Source organism: Delphinapterus leucas, chromosome 15 (genome assembly GCF_059928025.1).
Source record: "Delphinapterus leucas isolate spDelLeu-1000000601 "Yukka" chromosome 15, BTC_Dleu_Yukka2, whole genome shotgun sequence".
Classification (NCBI taxonomy): Eukaryota; Metazoa; Chordata; class Mammalia; order Artiodactyla; family Monodontidae; genus Delphinapterus; species Delphinapterus leucas.
This window is the reverse complement of record NC_143143.1, coordinates 37649553-37667811: the sequence shown is the minus strand read 5'-3', so window position 1 is coordinate 37667811 and position 18259 is coordinate 37649553. Positions and strand designations below refer to the sequence as shown.

Here is an 18259-nt window from a genome sequence, read left to right as displayed (position 1 = left end):
GAGCCACCTCCGGATGGACCTGCGGGAGTGACGGACCTCATGTGATGCCTGAAGCGACATGAAAGGGAAAATCTGAACAAAGTCCAGGAAAGACATGTTTAGGGCTTCTGAGGACTAAAAGTAGCAAACACAGGGAAAAAGAAACGCTTTAAAAATAAATTATTTATTTTTGGCTGTGTTGGGCCTTTGTTGCTGCGAGCGGGCTTTCTCTAGTTGTGGCGAGCAGGGGCTACTCTTCATTGTGGTGCGCGGGCTTCTCATTGTAGCGGCTTTTCTTGTTGCGGAGAACAGGCTCTAGGTGCGTGGGCTTCAGTAGTTGTGGCATGTGGGCTCAGTAGCTGTGGCTTGCGGGCTCTAGAGCGCAGGCTCAGTAGCTGTGGTGCACGGGCTTAGTTGCTCTGTGGCATGTGGGATCTTCCTGGACCAGGGCTCGAACCCGTGTCCCCCTGCATTGGCAGGCGGATTCTTAATCACTGCGCCACCAGGGAAATCCCACTCTTTCCTTTTTATAAAATCAGTTCCTCCTGTGTTTCTTTAAAACCCAGTTTTTAGACTCTGAGCATCACCATAGTAATGCACCTGTGAGGCTTTAGAAAAGGGCAAATTCGCAAAGCATATGAGCATAACCTGACTTAGACGCCAAGGAAGACGTGGGAGGGACGATGTCCCAACTGCTAAGGTGATGACGATTCAGGAGCTCTGGTGGCCTCGGTGAGAATATCCACCCACCACAGCATGCAGGAGACACTGTGCGTAGGCCACAGTACAAGGGAGAACCCGGTACTCAGGCCACAGCATGCAGGAGACCCTGTGCTCAGGCCACAGCACGTGGGAGACCCCGGTGCTCAGGCTCGGGAGGGGCTCCAGGGAACTCCTGTGCTGCCCAGTCCACCGGGACAGTGGCTGTGGAGAGAGGGCCTCTGCTGTGAAGCCTGTGGGCGGGCTTGTCTGCAGCCCTGCCAGTCTCCCTGCCGGGCAGCGGCCAGCATGGCCGGTCCACAGTGGCCAGGAGGACAGTCAGCTCACTGCCTGCCGCACTCCCCCGTTCACTTGCCCTTGGGAATCACAGCTCCACGCGATCCCTTCACAGTCAGAAGCAAACTGCTCACCAACGGGAGTAAAGCTGTTGCTGGATGCACAGGTTCAGCCCTAACGTCTGTCTCACATGACAGCTGGTCTGGAAGGTGAGAAACTGTGTCGCCAAGAAAGCAGCCTGGATGGCGGCCTGGTTCTCTTGGCTGGCGGTCTCTGCAGCTGCAGCTGCTCGGGGGCGAGTCTCCTCAGCCCATCCTCGCACCTGCCCAGCCTGTCCCGGGCACCCTTCCTCACTGGAGCCAACCCACCGTGGACTTCAATCACGTCTGCAAAACAGCCTGGCAGCCACGTCGAACTGGGGTTTGGTTGAATACCTGGGGTGGCAGCCCAGCCAGACTCGCACATAAAACTGACCTTCCCATAGGGAAAGAACTTTGGGGCAGTTGAGGGCTCTAAGCCGGGGGCAGGACAGTGTGAGTCGACAGGTCCTCTGACGGCCACGCTGACAGCAAGGCAGGATGGCTGCCCAGGGTGTAAGACTGCCCACCCTGGACTTGCCTGGACCATGGAGCCCACAGGATGGGCCGAGGGGGCAGCTGACACCTGGCCTGGGCCCCTGTGGGTGGCACAGACGCAGCGACACCCAAAGGAGCAGGGACAAGAAACAACAGGGAAGCTAGAGCCCACGTGGCGGCCATGCTGGCAGCTTCCACAGTGAGACTGAGTGACCGTGTCCTGGCCGAGCACATGGGCCAGGCATGAGCTAGCTGTGCGGCCCAGCAGAGAGTTTACAAATATGTCCCACAGAGGCCTCGATACTCAGCTGTCCTGGGTGCCGTTCACACCCAGTGGCTGTTCCGCACCCACCTCTCTGGGGCCTGGCGCCCTGCAGTGGGGCCGATCCCATGTCAGGGGAGCTTGTGTAGCGGACGTGGAGCCGCGCTCCGAGGACCCGCCTGCTCTGTCTATAGACTCACAGAACTAGTCACTTTGAGAAGCGGTTAGTCAAGTCTCGGAAACTGGGTTTGCTTAGATCACAGAAGAGCCGGAGACAACTTCCAGTGTGAACTCTGCCATACACGGTCGCATCTGTACAGAAACAGCACTTCAGAAAGCCTATCGTGTCCTGCCGGCGCGGATGAACCGCTGGTTTCTGTGGCAACGTGCCTGCTCTTTCGGCAGGAAAACAGCCACTGTCACACTTCACTCCCCGTGAGTGCAGGCTCTGCTCCCTACATCCCTTGGAATCCAAGAGGCACTCTTTGGAGATTCAAACCAGGCAAAGAAGAAAAAAAACAAAATAATTAAAATGTCATTCAAATTCTAAGCTGGTATGAGACACTTAAAAATCTGAAACATTCTTTTGGGAGTGGAGGATAATTATATTCCTCCCCATCTATTGATTTCTCTCTACAATGCAGATGTCAGATTTTCCACGGATTTTTTTTTCTTCCAGAGTAAGTGTCAAAGGAACAAAGCCTTCTTTGAGCCTTTTTCAGCCCAAAATTAATTCCAAAAAAATGGCACAGACAGACCAGTAACACACCGAGTGACCTCCAGCTGTCCATACAACCTCTGCTCTCCCTGGGGAAAGGGTGAGTGCCAGGATGCTAGAATATTCTGGGGCGACCGAGGAGACCTCAGGCCTTATGGGCAGCGGGTGGGGGCAGGTGCCCGGGGGATGCACAGGGGCTTCTCTCTAAAGCTCACGGGTCCAAGAACATGCTCCTTAAAATCTCCCATTTGGAAATGGGAAAAAGCAAGGCCTTTTGCCACAGAAAGAACATCAATTTCTGTGACGCTGCACAAGTCCCATCACACCTAACTGGGTGGGGGGCTCCCAGGCCTGCAGCCGGGGGAGGGGAGACAGCCCTCGGGTCCGAGCCAGCACCGAGAGCTCCCTCGGCAGTGCCCCCATTTTGCACGTACACTGCACCCCGTTCTCTCACCGTCAGAGTCTCTCTCTCTGGAAATCCTTTTCTCCATCTGCAGACACGGCTGATCAGTCCTACACCTGCTCCTTTCCCACAAAGGAGAAGCATCATCAACCTGGGTTTGTAGGTACGGGAAGAGGGGCTGTTCCCTCCCTGGAGCAGGCCTGCTGGTCTGGGACGTGCTCACAGCCACGGGGGGTGGGAGTCGGGATGCCTTGGATCTGCTCAGACCCGGCAGCACTCTGCATCTCCCCTGGGAGCTGAGGTGGACCCACAGGACCCCACATGCTCTGTGAGCTGGTGGATGACCGCAGCGTGAGGCTCATGGCTTAGCGCCCAGATCTCACCTGAGTGTGCACAGGCTGGCCTGGGGTCTCTCAGGACTGACCTGTCTCCACATCTGAAGGGGCCCCAGACTACACAGGGTTTCCACCTAGCCCCTTCTCTCCAGGTCTGGGGCAGTGTCTACACTTTCAGACTCCAGGGTATGATTAGATGGAAATAAACCCTCTGAATTTACCAGTGCAGTACATCTACGCAGATAGCAGGCACTGCATCAGCTACAGGGGAACCTCTGAGCCGAATGTGCAGGGAGAGAGAGAAATCGTGGATGCTGTTGGTGGGGGGTCTTGTTGTGCCCCCTCCCTGAACCCTGAGAGCTTGTGAAAACTGCCCAGACCTGCAGGGGCTGTGGAGTGGGTGGAGGGGACAGTCTCGGGTCCTCAACAGCTACTGCAGGGCTGGGTATGACCGTCCTCCCGCCGAGGCTGGTTCGAGACAAGTGGCAGAGAGACAGCACAAAGAGGGCGCTGAGCCACTGGGCAGGGGGCTGATGTGAGGGGCGTGCAGCTGGGCAGAGGTCAGAGCCCGTGGACGGCGCTCCCCAGAGGTTCCCAGGACGCCTCCGCCGACGGCACCATGGGAAGGAGGACAGAGCAGCCCACACTAATGCAATAAAGCAAATTAGAATAACCGCTCTCATTTTGGAGTGGTGATCCCAGGACCCGGCAGGCTCGTCAAGGAAGTGGCAGTGATACCCGCTTGTCTTGGTCTTGGGGGTGAGTCACATTCCAACATTTATTTCATTATGTTAATAAGATTTTACTGTAGGAACTGACTCCCAGAGAGGCCCCGACCTGAAGGCTCTTTCCTACTGAGCTCCTGCTCTTATTTGCTAATGGGTCTGGTGTCTCGTCTCGCTCGCTCACCTTTCAGAGCTGCTGCTGCCACTGTGGGGCCGGAGCATCTCTGGGACCCCACATGGCAACGCGGAAACTGCTTCAGATGACCTGCTTCACCCACTCAGAGCAGTCCTGGGCCTCCAGCCTCCAGGGAATGTGCACAGACCCAAGTGCAGACTTGCTGGGTTCCAGGAATCCTCCTTCTCCAGCCAGCGAGGGAAGCGGGAGCTGTGGGCCCAGCGCAGATGCTACAGCAGCGACAGCGTTGCTTGGAGGCTGACACAGAGGGCCGTCACCACACCTGGAATAGCTGCCAGCAAGCTCAGGCAGAAATGTGTGCCGTCTGGACGGAAAGGGGCGTGGCTCACTCCCGACGGCGGGCTCTGGGGTGAGGCCCAAGGGCTGCAGTAAGCTGTGACCCCCTAATCTCCAAGGTCTGTGGCTTTAATGGGGTTGCATCTCACAGGGATCCTTGCGTGAAAAAGCAAACTCACACGGATTCTTAAGTCAAAGGATTGAGATACAATTCACATGAAACAGAACGCACACAGATGAAATGTCCAGTTCAATGTGTCTGACAATTGTACACAATCAGGAATCCACCCAAAACAGGACACAGGTTTCCATCCCACAGAACATTCTTCGTGACCACTTTCCAGGCAATTCCACACGCACTGGCCAGGGAGCCGCCTTCGCCTGCCCCCGGGGTTTCACACTCATAGGGGCTGGTGGCCCGTGGCCCTGGGCTCAGGCTGGCTGTGCTCCTCCAGGGACTTCGGGTCTGTCTGCATCACTGCCTCGGGGGGTTGGTTCCCTCTCCCAGCTGAGTGCTGTCCCTTGTGTGGATGCACCACAGGCTGCCCATCCGTCGATGGACACTGGGCTGGTGCCTAGGTCTGCGGTCATGATGAGCAGGGCTGCTGTAGACATGTGTGGACAGGTTTTCTTTCTCGGAAGCGGAAGGTGGGCTCACAGGCGGGGCCATATCTTGCCTTGTAGGAAACCGGCCTACAGCTGCTGAGCAAGGATGCACCACCGCACCCCCTATGAGCCAAGTGACGCTCCCACCAGATATCCCATGGCCCACAGACCCTCCGACCTGGGGCGCTGCTAGTGCTTTACACCCAGTCCCTCCTGGGTGCAAAATGCCGCCCCACAGTTTTCACGTCCTCGTCGCCGTTCCCATCCCTTCGAGGGTGAAGTATGTTCAGGTCCTGCACCCACCTTCCTACTGTGATCTGCAGGTTCCGAATGTTAGATTTCAGCTGGACTTGTACACTGCAGGTGTTTCCCAGGCGGGGCTTGCCTATTCATTTTCGTAATGGTGTATTTTGAAGATGGAGAAATTTAATATCAGTGAAGTATAATTTATCAGTATTTTTCTTTAATGGTTAGTGCTTTTTGTGCCCTGTCCAAGAAATCTCTGTGTACCCCAAGGTAACTGTCTATGCTATCTTCAAAAAATTTTATGATTCTACCTTTTATGTTTGTTAAAAAAAATTATTTTTTCTTGCCCCACTGATTTGGCTTATTGCCTTGGTTGAAAATAAATCAACTGCATCTGTGTGGGTCTGTTTCTAGGAGACATTCTTTTATGTTTTCTTCTAAGAACTTTTTGGTTTTGCTTTTATGTTTAGGTCCATGATTTACTTCAAATTAGAGTTTGGTACAGATGAAAGAGCACTCAAAGCTCATTTTACTCTTCTATACAGATTTCCAATTATTTTAGTACTATTTGTAAAAAATGACTTTCATTTTCCCATTGACTTGACTTGGTACCTTGGGTGAATATCAGCTGACAGCAGAGGTGTGGGTCTATCTCTGGACTCTCTTCTCTTCTACTGATCTATTTTTCCAGTTTAGATCAATACCATACTTCAGTTTCATTCATTCATTCATTTACTTTTTTGTGGTACGCGGACCTCTCACTGTTGTGGCCTCTCCCGTTGTGGAGCACAGGCTCCGGATGCGCAGGCTCAGCGGCCATGGCTCACGGGCCTAGCCGCTCCGTGGCATGTGGGATCTTCCCAGACCGGGGCATGAACCCGTGTCCCCCGCATCGGCAGGCAGACTCTCAACCACTGCGCCACCAGGGAAGCCCAGTTTTATTTACTTATTTTTAATATTTATTTGGTTGCACAGGTCTTACTTGTGGCAGGTGGGCTCTTCAGGTGTGGCTCGCCAGCTCCTTAGTTGAGGCACGCAGGCTCCTTAGTTGTAGCATGTGGGATCTAGTTCCCTGACCAGGGATTGAACCAGGGCCCCCTGCATTGGGAGCACGGAGTTTTATCCACTGGACCACCAGGGAAGTCCCCATACTTCAGTTTTAAATTAAACTCTAAAATCAGGAAGTATAAGTCCTCCAACTTTGTTCTTTTTCAAATTTCTTTTTATTTCTATGTAAATTTTAGAATCAACATGTCACTTTTCCCAAAAAGCCCACTGGGCATTTTACAGGAATTACCTTGAGTCTACATATAAACGTGGGTGAAACACGACATATCTATTTATTTATTTATTTATGGCTGTGTTGGGTCTTTGTTGCTGTGCACGGGCTTTCTCTAGCTGTGGTGAGCAGGGGCTACTCTTCGTTGCTGCGCAGGCTCTAGGCACGCGGGCTTCAGTAGTTGTGGCACGTGGGCTCAGTAGTTGTGGCTCGTGGGCTCCAGAGAGCAGGCTCAGTAGTTGTGGCACGCTGGCTTAGTTGCTTTGCGGCATGTGGGATCTTCCCAGACCAGGGCTCGAACCCGTGTCCCCTGCATTGGCAGGTGGATTCTTAACCACTGCGTCACCAGGGAAGTCCCCTCTAATGACTTTGTAATAGTATATGATGTACAGTTTATTTTTCACATTGACCTTGTATCCTGCAACCTTGCTAAATTAATGTATTCACTTTAGTAGTTGCTTTTTAAGATTCCACTGGGTTTTGTACATGTACAACCATGTCTGTGAATAAGTTTCATTTCTTTTTTGGGAATCTTTATGGCTTTCTTTTTCTTGTTTTATTGCACTAGGACTTCCAATACAGTGTTGAAGAGCAGCAGCAAAAACAGATAACAGGCCTGTTTCTAATCACACATGAATGCTCTCATTCTATCACCACTGAGGAAGCCCCGTCTAACACGCCCTTGAGTGGGTACTGCATTGTATCGTGTACTTTTTACATCTGTTGAGGAGAAAAAAATCATTCTTCAGTTTTATTCTGTTGTATAGTGAATTTCATTAGTTGATTTTCAAATATTAAACCAATCTTGCATTCCTGAGATAAACCATGCCTCTTTTATTGCCGAGTTTGATTTGCCAATATCTTGCTAAGGGTTTCTGTGTCTTTGTGAGGGACACTGGTTTCTATTTTCCTTTTTGTCCTGTCCTCATCAGGTTTTGGTATCACTCTTATGATGGTCACAGAAAACAATCTGGGAAGTGTCCCTGCCTCTGCTATTTTCCAAGAGTTTGTGTAGGATTGCTATTATTTCCTCTTTAAATGTTTGATTTCACTGGTGTTTCAAATGTTTTATTTCAAATGTTTGATTTCACTGTGCCTACTTTCTTTCTGGAATGGTTTTTGATTACAGATTCAATTTATTTACCAGATATGGAGCCCTTTCGATTTCCTGTTTCCTTCTGTCTCAGTTTTAGTAAGCTGCACTTGTCAAGGAATTTCTCCATTTCACTTATGTTGTCAAATTTACTGGCCTGAAGCTTTCATAATATTCCAGGTGACTTTACGGCAGGATCTCAGACAAAACTGCCAGTTAGGTGAAGACAGTGTTTTCTCACGGTGTCCTTCAATCACAGCATGGCTGTGGCTCCTGGCCCTGCTTAATTCTGACCCCAAAACGGTAGGTCCTGTGGGCCTCTATTTTCTCCATCTTAGATATAGCTTATTTTTGTGTTAACAAGACAGGGACAGTCTGCACACAAGGAGCATCGGGGCCCCATGGGGTGTGCAGCAGGTGTGAGCACAGAGCTGTGGGCAGCACAGGTGGTTAGCAACTGAGCCCCTTCTGAATAGCGAGAAGGGACTTGAGGCTGCTGTCTGCAGCCTGCGGGTTACATGGCGGTTGCCCAGGTACGGACAGGAAAGCACATCCTCGCGCCACCTCTGAGGGCCCAGAGGCTCCTCTTCATGCCCAGGTTCTCCAGAGCCTCCTTTTATGTTGCATCCCCTCCATTTCACATAAAAACAACCTGCTCCAGGGAATTCCCTGGTGGTCCAGTGGTTAGGACTTGGTGCTTTCACTGCTGAGGGCCTGGGTTCAGTCCCTGGTTGGGGAGCTAAAATCCCACAAGCTGCATGGAGCAGCCAAAAAAAAAAAAAAAAAGTGAAAATGACCTGCCCCAGCCATAGCCAAGATACAAATCTCAATGAAAACTGCTGATTTTAGCTGCAATTCTGCTCAATGAAAAGTTACAGTATTAAGTTTTCTTTTTTTAAAACATCTTTATTGGAGTATAACTGCTTTACTATGGTGTGTTAGTTTCTGCTTTATAACAAAGTGAATCAGCTATACATATACGTATATCCCCATATCTCCTCCCTCTTGCATCTCCCTCCCACCCTTCCTATCCCACCCCTCTAGGTGGTCACAAAGTACTGAGCTGATCTCCCTGTGCTATGCGGCTGCTTCCCACTAGCTATCTATTTTACATTTGGTAGTGTATATATGTCCATGCCACTCTCTCACTTTGTCCCAGCTTACCCTTCCCCATCCCCATGTCCTCAAGTCCATTCTCTACGTCTGCATCTTTATTCCTGTCCTGCCCCTAGGTTCTTCAGAACCATTTTTTTCCCTTTAGATTCCATATATATGTGTTAGCATACGGTATTTGTTTTTCTCTTTCTGACTTACTTCACTCTGTATGACAGACTCTAGGTCCATCCACCTCACTACAAATAACTCAATTTTGTTTCTTTTTATGGCTGAGTAATATTCCATTGTATATATGTGCCACATCTTCTGTGCCCATTCATCTGTGGATGAGCACTTAGGTTGCTTCCATGTCCTGGCTATTGTAAATAGAGCTGCAATGAACATTGTGGTACATGACTCTTTTTGAATTATGGTTTTCTCAGGGTATATGCCCAGTAGTGGGATTGCTGGGTCATATGGTAGTTCTATTTTTAGTTTTGTAAGGAACCTCCATACTGTTCTCCATAGTGGCTGTATCAATTTACATTCCCACCAACAGTGCAAGAGGGTTCCCTTTTCTCCACACCCTCTCCAGCATTTATTGTTTGTAGACTTTTTGATGATGGCCATTCTGACTGGCGTGAGGTGATACCTCATTGTAGTTCTGATTTGCATTTCTCTAATGATTAGTGATGTTGAGCATCCTTTCATGTGTTTGTTGGCAGTCTGTATATCTTCTTTGGAGAAATGTCTATTTAGGTCTTCTGCCCATTTTTGGACTGGGTTTTTTTTTTTTTTTTTTTAATTGAGCTGCATGAGCTCTTGTAAATTTTGGAGATTAATCCTTTGTCTGTTGCTTCATTTGCAAATATTTTCTCCCATTCTGAGGGTTGTCTTTTCGTCTTGTTTATGGTTTCCTTTGCTGTGCAAAAGCTTTTAAGTTTCATTAGGTCCCATTTGTTTACTTTTGTTTTTATTTCCATTTCTCTAGGAGGTGGGTCAAAAGGATCTTGCTGTGATTTATGTCATAGTGTTCCGCCTATGTTTTCCTCTATGAGTTTTATAGTGTCTGGCCTTACCTTTAGGTCTTTAATCCATTTTGAGTTTATTTTTGTGTATGGTGTTAGGGAGTGTTCTAATTTCATTCTTTTACATGTACCTGTCCCGTTTTCCCAGCACCACTTATTGAAGAGGCTGTCTTTTCTCCATTGTATATTCTTGCCTCCTTTATCAAAAATAAGGTGACCATATGTGCGTGGGTTTATCTCTGGGCTTTCTATCCTGTTCCATTGATCTATATTTCTGTTTTTGTGCCAGTACCATACTGTCTTGATTACCATAGCTTTGTAGTATAGTCTGAAGTCAGGGAGCCTGATTCCTCCAGCTCCGTTTTTCTTTCTCAAGATTGCTTTGGCTATTCGGGGTCTTTTGTGTTTCCATACAAATTGTGAAATTTTTTGTTCTAGTTCCGTGAAAAATTCCATTGGTAGTTTGATAGGGATTGCACTGAATCTGTAGATTGCTTTGGCTAGTATAGTCATTTTCACAATGTTGATTCTTCCAATCCAAGAACATGGTATATCTCTCTATCTGCTTGTATCATCTTTAATTTCTTTCATCAGTGTCTTACAGTTTTCTGCATACAGGTCTTTTGTCTCCTGAGGTAGGTTTATTCCTAGGTATTTTATTCTTTTTGTTGCAATGGTAAATAGGAGTGTTTCCTTAATTTCTCTTTCAGGTTTTTCATCATTAGTGTATAGGAATGCAAGAGATTTCTGGGCATTAATTTTGTATCCTGCTACTTTACCATATTCATTGATTAGCTCTAGTAGTTTTCTGGTAGCGTCTTTAGGATTCTCTATGTATAGTATCATGTTATCTTAGGGAATTAAGTTCTTAACTCAAAATGTGAAGCAATAAAATAAAAACAATTTAGTATCAGGAGAAAGGTAGTAAAAGACATTGGAAGAACTGTAGAGAGAATATACAGGAAAATAAAAGCCACGCTAACAGCCTAGTTAATGCAAGTGGAAGCAGCCGTCCAGGAGACAGTTACCCCCACCACCCCCAGACATCCAGCAGCAGGACGGGTCCCCCCACCCCTGCTCCAGACATCCAGTAGCAGGACAGCCTTCCCCACCCACCTAGACATCCAGCAGCCGGACCGGTTCCCCCACTCCAGACATCCAGCAGCAGGATGGGTTCCCCCCACTGCCAGACATCTAGCAGCAGGACAGGTTCCTACTTCCCTTGTTTGATGACTCTGAACATCCAGGCACTGCCTCTTCTCACTGCCACTCTCCCCGTGGGCCCAGGACACCCCTGTGAGGCAGCCCTCACACCAAGCAAGGCTCCTATGGGAAGAGGGAGATGCCAGCCACTGCCACCCGACGGCCACGTGTACACACCCCCGGGGGCCAGGCTGGAGGGAGGGAGGTGCAGAAAAGAGACAGGTTTTGTTCTTCGACTTCCCGGGGGTCAGACTGACCCAGCTGGTATCCCCTTGGCGTTGTCCAGGTATGAGGACTCCCAGTAGCACGGATACTGGCTCAGTTCCCAGAATGTCAGCCATCGAGTGAGCACAGTTCTCGGGCCCAGCACGGGCTGGAACCATTGAGGACGCCCGTGTGGAACATCCCCGCCCACTCCCCATGGAATAAGCACAGGGACCAGGAGCCAGGGGCTCTGGCTTCCACAACAGGTGTTTAATATGCTCCAGCTGAAAACTTCGGCCAGTATGAACTCAGCTACAAAAACAGATTGAGATAAAAGTGAAAAATTTTTTTTAAATAGTTTGTTTGTTTACTTATTTATTTTTTGGCTTGTTGGGTCTTCGTTGCTGTGCGCCAGCTTTCTCTAGTTGCGGCGAGTGGGGGCTACTCTTCATTGCAGCGCGAGGGCTTCTCATTGAGGTGGCTTCTCTTGTTGTGGAGCATGGGCTCTAGGTGCGTGGGCTTCAGTAGTTGTGGCTCTGGGACTCTAGAGCACAGGCTCACTAGTTGTGGCACACGGGCTTAGTTGCTCTGCGGCATGTGGGATCTTCCCAGACCAGGGCTCGAACCTGTGTCCCCTGCATTGGCAGGTGGATTCTTAACCAGTGCGCCACCAGGGAAGTCCAAAAGTGAAAACTTTTATCTTTAAAGCATAATTAAAGGGCTTAACCACAGTGACTCGAACACCTACACCATCTACCATTTCCTGCAGGTGAGAGAGTCTCCACTCTTTGCTCTGAGGACGGAAAAGGAAGGAGTGCATCTGGGCCTGGTCTGCCCTCTCCTGTGAGGAACTGGCAGCTCCTCGCTGCTTTGGTCTGGCCCCAGGATGCCAACGCACAGAACTGCCGCACAGCTGTGAAGCCCCAGCGTGGGACGGCCTGAATTCCAGTTCCAATCACACCAACGTGGGGTGAACACCCTGCCCCCCCCCGGCCCGTGTGGTGACAGTTTGGGGCCGTCAAGTCACCTCTGTATCAGCGGGAACGAATAACGAGAACTCACGCCGCACAGGCCAGGCCCGCGGTTGGCTCGGGAACAGGTAGGAAGCAGCGTCTGGGAGCCTGTCTCGAGCTGCAGTGCCTGGCGGGGCTGATGGTCTTTCCAGGGCTTGAAGGCATGTTGTGTCAACTGGTGCTCAGCCCAGGAAAACCCGGCTCGGATGGATGTGCACAACTCTGCTCTTTGTGGGGCTGATGGACCACCTCCCGAGGCTCCCCTTACGGTGACCTCTTGTTAGGTTGCAGGAAATGACTTATGTCCTGTCCTGAAGCTGCAGCTGAGGGGCTTGTGTGGATGTGCATGCCCGTGGAGCCTCACCCCGTTGCCCCGAGAGTTCCTACACGCCCATCAATCGTCACCCCACATCCCAGATGTGACAGAGCCTCTGGGTCTGTGGCTGCCTGCTGGCTCCGCCGATTCCAGAACCTTCACAAGGACTCACGCGGGACCCCTTCCTGGCTAGTGCTCTCAGCCACACGATGCCTGTGGGCTCGGCACTGGGTCCCTGTCTGGCTGGGTGGTTTGCCTTTGGGGGATTTGGGCCAGGCTGTCCCCATCCTCCTGCTGGTGGACTGTGGTTGGTTTCCAGTTCTTGGTGCATGTGGATAATGCTGCCACGAGTGTTTGTGTAAAAGGCCTCTGTGACCACGTTTCCACTTCTCCTGGGTTACGTATCGAGTGGAAACTCTGGGGGACAGGGTGGGCGTGGGGTCAACTCAGAAAGTAAATGCCAAACTGCCTCCCCAAGTGGCTGCACTGTTTTACACGCCCACAGGAGAGCACGCAGGGAGTCCCTCTTGCTCGCGCCCCTCAACATTCGTATATCGAGGCCCTGACCCCCAGTGCGGCTGCGTCTGGACCAAGGGAGTCATGCAGGGTCAAGGAGGTCATGTGGGGGGGGCAGCTGACCCAACAGGTGAGGACACAGTGTGAGGGTGGCATCTGCAAGCCAGGGAGAGTCCTCGCCGGGAACAGAACTGGCTGCAACACCGACCCCGGACTTCCAGCCTCCAGAACTGTGAGAAAATAAATGTGGTTTAAGCCACGTGGGCTGTGGTGTTTTGTTACAGCAACTTGAGTGAGCCAGTAATTGGTTTGGTCAGCCACTAAGTTCTGTCCTCTTGGGGGGGTGGGACCTCAGCGTCCATCCATGTGTGTTTCGTGCAAGTGCTGGGACAGCCACGCGCATGCCTGCCGAGACCTCTCCCTTTTTCAGAGTGAACTGTCCGTTAGTGACATGCATGAGTTCTTCATATACTCCACACGGAGGTTCTGCCAGGTGTGTGTTGTGAGTGCTCCCTGCAACCTGTGGCTTGCCGTTTTTTCATGGTGTCTTTTGAAGAACCCAAGATTTTCATTGTTTTGACATACAGTTTACCCATTTTTTTCTCTTATGGTTAATGGTTTCTGTGCTGTAAGCAATCTTTGCCTCTCCGAGACTGTGAACGTTCTAAGTTATCTGCGAGGAGTGTCTGGGTTTTATGTTTGCGTCCACCTCGAACTGACTGTCGTGTGTGGTGTGGTGGGGGGTGGGGTCCGTGTGCCCGTGTGGATACCCAGCACTGGCGGGGGAGACACTTTTCTTTCTCAGCTGAACTGACTTGCTGTCTTGTCCAGAGGTCACTTGACCGTGACTTCAGTGTGGGACTACTTCCAGACTGACCCACCCCGTCGATACGGCTCTTGGCCTCTCACCTCCCCTGGCGCCTCGAGGGCCACATCCTCTGGGAAGGCCTGAACCCACAAGCAGTGTGATGCCGACAACTTTACTCTCATTCAAGACTAGGTCCTGCGCATTTCCACGCACACCTAAGACTTGGTTCGTTAATTTCTAAAAAGAAAACCCTTCTAGGATTATGTTTGGGGCTGCACGAAATCTATCAACCAGTTTGGGGACAACTGACCCTTGGCTGGTAACGAGCCTTCTGACCACAAACGTGGAAGACCTACTTGCCCAAGTCTCCTCTCAGTGACGTTTGGTGGTTTTCAGAGCACAAGTGTTGCACTTCTGTGAAAACTTCCTAAGTATTTTATGGTTGTGGATGTTAGGGGTATATTTTAAACTTTCATGTTTTTGACAGTTTTTGCCAGCTCATGGAAATATTGGCCCTGAGTCCTGCACACTGGTCGACTTCAATTCCTAGTTCTACGGCCCTTGTGATCTTCCACATACGTGATGAACAGAGATAATTTTACTTCCTCTGTTCCAATCTTCAGGGCCTTCACCACTTTTTCTTGCTTTAATGCACAAGCTAAGATCTTCAACACACTGTTGACTAGCCATGAGGAGGTTGGCCACCACTGCCCTGTTCCCAGTCTTAGAGGAAAAGTGTTCAGTCTTTCACCATTTAGTATGTTAGCTGTAGGTAGTTTGTATAGTTATCTTTTATCAGGTTGAAGAAGTTTCCTTCTATTTCTAGTTTGCTGAGAATTTTTTTGGTTATTGTGAATAAGTGTTTAACATTGTCTAATGCTTTTTCTACCTAGAATGAGATGAACATATCATTTGATCTCTTTCTTCCTTATATCTGGTAACTTGGTGAATTACATCTATTTATTCATGTCCTACCAGCCTTGCATTCTGGGGAAAATCCCACGTGGACTTGACAACTTTATGTACTCTGGATTCATTTGCGAATAATTCCTTGATAATTTTTGTTTGTGCTCTTGAAGAACAGTATTCTGTAACTTCCCTTTTTGAAATGTCCTTGTCTTCACCGGCCTCAGGAGAGTGAGCTGGGAAGGGTCCCCTCTCCCGTTTTCTGAATGTGTGTAGATTTGTTACCACTTCTTCCTTAAATATTTGATAAATCTCATCAGTGGAGTCGTCTGGGCCTGGAGTTTTCTGTGGGAGGTACCTTTTGCATGTTTAATGACTCAGTTTATAAAATGATTCAGCTGTGCTGACCCTCTTGTGTCAGTGTCAGAAACCTACCTACCTCTATGTCCTCTAACTGCCCACTTCATGTGCATAAAGTTGCCCATACTACTTCTCTTTAACCTTTTATTTTGAAGAAAATCTTAGACTTCAGAAAAGCTGTAAAAATGACAAGGAGACCCTGTACACGTGTCACTACTACTTCAACCCTACTTGGGTTTCACCAGCTTCCCACTAACGTCCTGGCTGACGGCTCCTTAGGCTTTAATTAAGGTATGACTTGGATACTTGAAATGCTGGTCTGAAGCTGTGCAGAACGTCCCGCAGTTGGGGCATGTCTGATGCTTCCTCATGGTTAGATCAGAGGATTCATTTTGGACAGAAGTGATGCTTTGTCCTTGGAGCTGCATCCTCTGCACAGATTCCTCCCCTCTGTGCCCTGGCCGCTGCCTCCAGCAGGAAGCCCTCCGGCCATCACTGCCTCCCCGCGGCAAGGACCCCGGCCTCCCCGAAGAGCCAGGCAGTCAAGGGCTCAGCTCGAGAGTTTCCCTCTGGACCCCGGCCCACCTGGCTATCGTCGGGTGTGAAAACATTTGTGTCACCATGTGTCCAGTTTCCAGCTGCTTCCAGAGAAGGGCAGCCTGGTGCCACCTCTCCAGACACCCGAGGATGGAGTGGCCGCAACGACTGCACCCCGGGCACCTGGGGGGACCAGGCCACCAGCGGGCAGAGAGGTTTCCTTCCTTCTGCTCGGGCACCCCCACCCACACGACCTGGGGTCCCCTCTGAGGCTGAGCTCTGAAAGGACCAATCTGTCCTCTGGGGCATGTGAAGCATGGCCAGACTACAGAACCACAAGCGGGTCTGAGCGTCTGGGACAGTCACCAATTCTGATCGAGCAGCAGAAAATCGGGGCCGGGCTCATCCCGGGCAGCGTCTGCTCAGCTCCTACGGACTGGACAACTTGCCGCTGTCACTCCTTTCTATCAAGTCAACTCTGTCGTTCTGCTTTCCTACGAAGGGAGGTTAATAATATCCAACGTACAGACGGAATCAAGTAATTACACCTTTTAGTGCACCTGATAATTTTTTATCCAGCTGGTGCTAACAGTCAATCAAAATGCCATAAAAGGTGCTTTACAACATGCTAATGACTCGCCGCCCCTGTGAGGCATCGTGGGAGTTTGTGCAGCCACGAACCGGGCTCAGAGCAACCTGACAGCTCTGCCACCCAGAGCTCTGCAGCCGAAGCTACCGTCCCAGGAGGGTCCTGATAAAGTCCTTAGTAACAATGCATATGTTTTTATGCTTTTTAAAGCCAGCTGAGAGAGAATCTACAATTGAGCCCTAGACGGACAAGGAACAGCAGCCTTGAAGCTAAGAACACCTGTGTGGTGGCGAGACTGCTCACGGTTTCGTGTTTCATCAAAGGGACCTATGAAAACCATGCTCATCTTTCTAATTAAATGGAAAAATGAGTTTAGGGAAAGCATCACACTTTGCCGTGGAATCTGGATCCACACAATCACCCAACACGGTGTTTCCAAGTGTCTGTAGTTGCTCATACCCCGCTGGGTTGGGAACCTGGCCAACCACCCTGGCCTGTCTCCCACCCCCCACCCCCACCCCCCTGCCACAGAGCTCATCCCTCTGCACCCAGCTGCCTGCAGTGCCCCCGGAGCCTGGCCAGACGGTGCAGACGTGGCAGCTACCTGAACCACCACGGCGTGACGGCCAACACCCTGGGAGTCCAGGAGGGGAGCCTGTGGGAGTGGGAACCCATGGTCCTGCTTGAGGACTGGCCCATTCCCCTAGACAGCAGATGCCATCACTTGCTAGTTCAGTCTTCCCAGCAGACTGTGGCACCAGCCAGGACGTGGGGCGACGGGGGCTTCAAATACAGAGAGCCGCAGAGGGCAAGGCGGCGCTGTGCTGCCTGGGGGACGTGGCCCCCCTCACATAAGAAGCCCATGAGTAAACCGAACATTTGACAAGGAAGGGGCAGCATGCCGCAGTGGAGGACACCGACTTTGCAGGAGAACCAGCGCCGGCCCCCACCCCCCTGCAGGCTTGTATTTTCCCCCATGAGGAACGACTTAGAGCGAACAGACACTAGACTGTCTGGACGATGTGAAAGAAATGGGTATTTTACATTTTAGCATAACAAGCAGGGCAGAGGCGGAAGGGAAAGTACACGAAGTCGCCCAGACCTCTGCCTGGTGAACCACCTCACTCCTGATTTTAAGTTTCTGAAAACTAGAAGGTGTAATTAAAACTGAGACGTGCACTTTCCACAGCTGCATGGCAGGTGGGAGTCGAGGAGCCTGGTCCCAGGGCGCAGCAGGAGGGTGTGAGGGGGAGAGGACGTGGCAGGGAAGCGGGACAGCTGAGCACCACCACAACCACACGGGGAGGCATCAGGAGAAGGGGCTCCACCGGCAGAGAGACAGGAGGGCGCGAGGCCGGGGTCACAGACAACATCGTGTGACCCGCTAACACGTTTCCCGACATTTCAGATGCTCCATACACACCAGGAGGGCTGGGGGGGAAGGGGTGACCAGGGGTCCCTCCCCTGAGTGTCCCCGTGGAATGACTCAAGTCCTGGTTTCCCACAGAAAATGGCCATGCCAGAGGGGCCAGTGGAGCATCGAGTGCTCAGAAACAGGCCTCGGACATCATGGAAAGTGGTGGAAGGGGCACGGCTGGCCTGGCTGGCGGGAAGGCAGCAAGGCAGCCACTCGTTTTTAGTACGTTTCATTCCAAGTATAACAAATAAAAGTTCTACTTACCGCTCCGAGCATGATTCTGAAAATCAGCCACCGATAGCCCCACAGGACGATCCGGGACGTGGGGGTCCCCCTGGGCAATGGAGACAGAGTCCAGAGAGGGCACAGGAAAATCCCCAGGAAGCCCGTCTCCAGAAGCTGGGACTCCCATCCTGAAATGAGGGCAACAGAACACAAAGGACGAGTGAGCAGCAGTGGACACTTTCCGAGGAAGCAACTGCACCAAACCCGGCTTAACCCAGACGGTCCTTCAAACAGGACAAAGAGCAACCGAGACACAGCTCCTGGCTGAGCCTAGCTGCTCAGGCCGTGGCTCC

General features: G+C 50.8%; 1 protein-coding gene across 1 annotated transcript in view; it reads right to left on the bottom strand.

Annotated features, from left to right (window-relative positions):
* LOC111185130 (lipase maturation factor 1) overlaps positions 1-18259 on the bottom strand; it is a 47382-nt gene that overhangs the window by 17966 nt on the left and 11157 nt on the right. Inside the window, exon 2 of the mRNA XM_022594413.2 lies at positions 17946-18094. Coding sequence (XP_022450121.2) covers positions 17946-18094 — 149 coding nt within the window. The remainder of the gene's footprint in view (positions 1-17945; positions 18095-18259) is intronic.